The sequence below is a fragment of the Saccopteryx leptura genome, chromosome 5, assembly GCF_036850995.1.
Source record: "Saccopteryx leptura isolate mSacLep1 chromosome 5, mSacLep1_pri_phased_curated, whole genome shotgun sequence".
In the NCBI taxonomy this organism is placed as follows: domain Eukaryota; kingdom Metazoa; phylum Chordata; class Mammalia; order Chiroptera; family Emballonuridae; genus Saccopteryx; species Saccopteryx leptura.
Window position 1 is genome coordinate 161,783,658 of NC_089507.1, and position 6,071 is coordinate 161,789,728.

Genomic DNA, 6,071 nt, shown 5'->3' on the forward strand with positions numbered 1-6,071 from the left:
AGTTGGCTGCATAGGAGGAATTAGTCTTGATTACAAGATTTTAAATAAGATTAAGAGAGCTTTCTAGATGAGAGGATTCCAAGAGGGAAGGTATAGGGGCAGAGTATGCCTTTAAGGGTAAGGAGATAAGAAAGAATAGAGCAAGCTGGAATCTCCCTTCTGTCTGTTATCAGGGGGTAATCATAGTTACTCACAGCTCAGGCTGTTCTTCTGGGATTTTAGTCAGACTGACCTTGGTGGGCCCTAAGGGGGAGCAGGCGTATCTAGGTGATGATTCAGGTTGACTGGAAGGGTCATTTGTAGGCATGTGTGGAGATGGAGCTTCCGTTTTCTTTAACCTGGAGACATGAAACTGGAGATCCTTTCCCTGGAGTTTTGCTGCCATGAAGGTGGTGAGGAAAACCTTGGGATTCACTATGCTGGGTGGTAGAGGTAAATATATTGTTGGATCCGGTTTGCTAATATTTTGTTGAGGATTTTAGCATCTATATTCATCAGAGATATTAGCCTATAATTTTCTTTCTTTGTGTTGTCTTTGCCTGGTTTTGGAATCAGAATTATGCTCGCCTCATGAAAGGAGCTTGGAAGTCTTCCTTCCTCTTGAATTTTTTGAAATAGTTTGAGAAGGATAGGAGTTAGTTCTTCTTTGAATATTTGGTAGAATTCTGTTGTGAAGCCATCGGGCCCCGGACTTTTCTTTGTTGGGAGTTTTTTGATAACTGTTTCGATCTCATTTGTTGTAATCTGTCTGTTTAGGTTTTCTGATTCTTCCAGATTGATTTTTGGAAGATTGTATGTTTCAAGGAACTTGTGCATTTCATCTAGGTTGTCTAGTTTTTTGGCATACAGTTCTTCATAGTATTTTCTTATAATATTTTGTATTTCTGTTATGTCAGTTGTTATTTCTCCTCTCTCATTTCTAATTTTATTTATTTGAGTCCTCTCTCTCTTTTTCTTGGTGAGTCTACTTAAAGGTTCATCAATCTTGTTTACCTTTTCAAAGAACCAGCTCCTAGTTTCATTGATTCTCTGTATTGTTTCTTTAGCCTCTATGTCATTTATTTCTGCTCTGATCTTTATTATTTCCTTCCTTCTACTACATTTGGGCTTTACTTGCTGTTCTTTTTCTAATTCTTTTAGATGCAGGGTTAAGTTGTTTATTTGAGCTTTTTCTAGCTTCTGAAAGTGTGCCTGTAGTGCTATGAACTTCCCTCTCAGCATTGCTTTCGCTGTGTCCCATAAATTTTGAGTTGTTGTATGCTCATTGTCATTCGTTTCTAGGAATTTTTTTATTTCTTCTTTGATCTCATTCTTAATCCATTCGTTATTTAACACCCTGCTATTTAGTTTCCATGTGTTTGAGAATTTTTGAGCTTTTCTGCTGTGATTCATTTTAGTTTCATGCCGTTGTGATCGGAGAAAGTGCTTGATATGATTTCAGTCTTCTTAAATTTGTTGAGACCACTTTTGTGCCCTAACATGTGGTCTATCCTAGAGAATGTACCATGAGCACTTGAAAAGAATGTATATTCTGTTGCTTTAGGGTGAAAGGTTCTGAAGATATCTATTAAATCGAGTTGATCTAGTGTTTCCAATAAGTCTGCTGTTTCTTTGTTAATTTTCTTTCTTGAGGATCTATCTAGTGATGTTAGTGGGGTATTGAAATCCCCTACTATTATAGTATTGCTGTTGATCTCGCCCTTTAAATCCATCAAAGTCTGTTTTATATATTTGGGTGCTCCTATATTAGGTGCATAGATATTTATAATAGTTATATCTTCCTGTTGGATTACTCCCTTTATCATTATGTAGTGGCCTTCTTTATCTCTTACTATATCTTTTGTTTTAAAGTCCAATTTGTCTGATATAAGTATTGCTACCCCAGCTTTTTTTTCATTTTTGTTTGCATGAAATGTTTTTTTCCATCCTTTTACCTTCAATCTATGTGTGTCTTTTGTTCTAAGGTGTGTCTCTTGTAGACAACATATGTATGGGTTCTGTTTTCTTATCCATGCAGCTACCCTATGTCTTTTGATTGGATCATTTAATCCATTTACATTTAAGGTTATTATTGATATGTAGTTGTTTATTGCCATTTTCTTCTTTAAAGGTGTATTCCTTTTTTTGCTATATTCTTTTTCCACTTTGATCTGTTTACAACAGGCCCCTTAACATTTCCTGCAGCATTGGTTTGGTTGTAATGAATTCCTTGAGTTGTTTTTTTGTCTGGGAAGCTTTTTATTTCTCCTTCGTTTTTAAACGATAGCCTTGCTGGATAAAGTAGTCTTGGTTGTAGGTTCTTGTTCTGCATTACTTTGAATATTTCTTGCCATTCCTTTCTGGCCTCAAGTGTTTCTGTTGAGAAGTCGGATGTCATCCTTATGGGGGCTCCTTTGTAGGTGATAACTTTTTTTTCTCTTGCAGCTTTTAATATTTTCTCTTTATCATTTAGCTTTGGTATTTTAATTATGATGTGTCTTGGTGTAGGTTTCTTTGGGTTTCTCTTTAATGGAGTCCTCTGTGCTTCTTGGACTTGTGAGAGTTTCTCTTGCATTAATTTAGGGAAATTTTCAGCTATGATATGATTGAACAACATCTCTATTCCTTGTTCCTTTTCTTCTTCTTCAGGACCCCCTATGATGCGGATGTTATTTCTCTTCATGTTGTCACAGAGCTCTCTAAGAGTTTCCTCTGAATTTTTGAGTCTCTTTTCTTTTTTCTTCTCTGCTTTCATGCCTTCATTCCAGTTGTCCTCTAACTTGCTGATTCGATCCTCTGCTCTATCTATCCTGTTTTTAATTCCTTCCATTGTGGTCTTTATTTCTGATATTGTATTTGTCATCTCCGACTGGTTCTTTTTTATACTTGCTATTTTTTTATTTAGGTTTTCAAACTGCCCCTCCATTGTTGTTCTAAGATCCCTAAGCATCCTTACAATCATTATTTTGAACTCCGCATCTGGAAGTTTGATTATTTCCATATCACTCAGCTCATCTCTCAAAGGTGTCTCTTGTGGTTTCATTTGGGTTGCACTCCTTTGTCTTCTCATCATGGTGTTTTATTTGTAGAGTTGGTTGAGTCTAGGCTTGGTGTTGTCTGCCTCCAGTTTTCAGTTGTGTTATTTCTAGGTCTTCTTGGGTTGGTATCAGCTATTATTTGTAATCCACTTTCGGATTTGGGCAGCTTTGAAGTCTTGATTTGTTTGTTTTCTTAACAGGTGATAGTCTTGTTAACTGATCTCAGCAGGGGGCTTCCTTGAAACTGTAACCAGGAATGCTGTGGGTGTAACCTGAGACGCTGAAGGTCTCTTCCACCGACTAATCTCACTGGGGGCAGGGTTTTTTCTCAGCTTCAGTAGGGGGAGGTGTATCTCAGATCTCCATGGAGACCTGAGTTACTGCCCCTCCTCCCCACTTCTTGTTTTCAGCTGTGTCTTGTTGCGCGATTGGAGCTGGATAGATGTCCGGAGATCTCTGATCCGGAAGCACTTCAGCTCTGTTTTGTGAAAGGTTCAGTCCCTCCCCCAGCTATGGCCGCCTCCAGCACAAATGAGTCAGCTTTTTTATTTCGTTTCTTGCATACCTTAGCCCCTCACAGTCTGTCCCTCTCCCTGTCCTTTCCACTTGGGAGATAAGCTGGTCTTTTCAACCCACCTTGCTCCCTGGTCGCCAGGTAAGTGGCTGTGAGCAGTAGTTTCTGCTCTTTTTCCTCTGTGAAATCCTCTCTGGGCTCTCAGCCTCACCCTCCCCTTCCGTTCCTATAAGCAGAGGAGATTCAGGCACTCCTTACCAGGATTATTGTGGCTTCCTCTTTGCTCCTTGGTTTTTGAGAGCTGTTCTTGCAGTTCAGTGTTGGTTTTTCATGCTGATTTTTCCTAAATTGATTTGTTTTCCAGTTTGGTGTTGAGAGCTGGGCGTCTGTGTGTCCACCTACTCCGCTGCCATCTTCTCAACTCCATGATGTAGTTTTGTTGGTAATCTTCTCTATATGAATACCATGGTGATGATTTCTTGGTACAAATCAGGTGAAGCTCAGATGGTGCTCCTGGCCCTCTCTTTCAAGAGCCTTTATTTAGGTCTCTGGCTTTTGTGGGCATACTCTTTGGAAAGAGACAGTAGGTTTTTTGTACATAAGGCCTACCTTTGCTCTGATGACACTAAGCTAACTTTAATGAAATTAAGTTAAAGTAATGTATATATATTTTTTGACAGAGACAGAGTCAGAGAGAGGGACAGCTAGGGACAGACAGGAAGGGAAAGAGAAGAGAAACATCAGTTCTTTATTGCAGCACCTTAGTTGTTCAATGATTGCCTTCTCATATGTGCCCTGATTTTGGGGGGGGGGCTACAGCAGAGCAAGTGACCCCTTGCTCAAGCCAGCAACCATGGGGTCATGTCTGTGATCCAATGCTCAAGCCAGTGACCTCGGGGTTTCAAACCTGGGTCCTCTGCATTCCAGTCTGACTGACGCTCTATCCACTGCACCACTGCCGGTCAGGCTAAAGTAATATTTAAAGCCTGTTTCTATGGTTTTATTTCTGAAAGAAAAATGTTCCTCATCCCCAACTTTTGTGGAATACCTTGTTTCAGAAAGTCTGCAAAACAAGGCTGCTATGAGGGAATCATTGTTTAGATATGGACAGTGTGTAAAAAAGTTAAAATTCTTTGTGTTGTGACAATTTAAAACCCAAATTAGACAGGCTTTATCTTTCTCTCCACTAAAAGGAATTTTTTTGACTCATATATATGAGAGATCAGGAAGAGGTCTCTAGGCTTAAGCCAGGGTTCAAACAGTGTGACTAACACCCAGTTCTCTTGCTTTTCATTTCTCATCTCCATCCTAAGAGCCTCTCCTCTTATTGCCCCACAGTCTTCCAAGTAAAGTTCAGAGAGGAACAATAAGGAACTCTTTCCCAGAAGATCCAGCAAAGACTCTTGCATCTCATTTCACTCCGAATGGATTATGTTTTTATTTCTGAATCAATGCCTGTTCACTGATTGGTGATTAGATATAAATAAATTCCACTAGAAGTACATAAGCCAAGTGTGGGGAAAGGGATGGTTCTCCAGAGGCAGATTAGAGTGGGATCAGCCTTAGAAGGATTATGGCTACTGGGCATCAAAAGCACCAGGTGCCCACACAGATGTGTAGTTATGCAGATATTTGTATTGCTTAAAATTATGAACAAAGTTCTTGGACTAGGTGGTATGTCTAACTGAAACTTCCTGGCAAAGATCACACCCATATTGGTGCTATCTGTGGAATAAGATTCAATTTGCTGAATGATGTATAGCCCATATAGCCCTCTGAGAAAGGAATCTCTGAGACTGTCAGGGAGGTTGAAGAAACCAGTTTAGGATCAAAGACTCTTAGATTGTAGACAGGCTTCTTTCTCCCAAAATCAGCTAGTGCTGATTTACAGCTTGTCTTGGGTATAGACAATGACGTGAGTGAAGAATGATCTGGTCAGAAAGCCTTCTATGTGTGCTCATACACTTGACTAAGGGTCTAGGATTTGCAATAAATAAATTTAAATCTTATTTTTTAAGGCAACTTTTAATTTGTTGACACTTATTTAAACAGGAACTTCCAGAGAGTCAATGCAAAGTATACCAAATTATCTACAAATAAATGAAATACTATTGATCAGCGATCAAGAATTTCTCCCATGCCATATAATGGATCAGCATTGGAAGTTTTTTGTGGAATGTGAGGAGCTAACATCCTAAAGTCTTGTTTTCTTAATGATGTATTAGGTATTTGTTCATATTATTAACATTCATACTTCATCTTTGTGGTCTGGTGGGCTTATTTTTAACACACAGTTAAGATGTGTGTTTACTGTTGTAAGAAAAAACTTAACTCTTACTGAAATAAGTTTAATACTTTTTGCAATTCAAATAAAGGCATTTTTTTTTTTTTAAGTAAACCATATTGACTCTCTGGCTTTCTTTTTACTAACATAAACTTAAAACTAATCTTTCTATCAATACCTCTAAATAAGAGTTATTTCTTAAGGGAAGTAAGGATACAAACAAGAGTGATGATTGGTCTGAAAAAGGCCTGGGTAA

General features: G+C 38.6%; 1 protein-coding gene across 1 annotated transcript in view; it reads left to right on the forward strand.

Moving 5' to 3' along the window:
• Positions 1-5,729, forward strand: part of ANKRD31 (ankyrin repeat domain 31) — a 265,656-nt gene extending 259,927 nt beyond the window's left edge. Inside the window, 1 exon segment of the mRNA XM_066386576.1 lies at positions 5,584-5,729. Coding sequence (XP_066242673.1) covers positions 5,584-5,729 — 146 coding nt within the window.
• Positions 5,730-6,071: the final 342 nt, after the last annotated feature.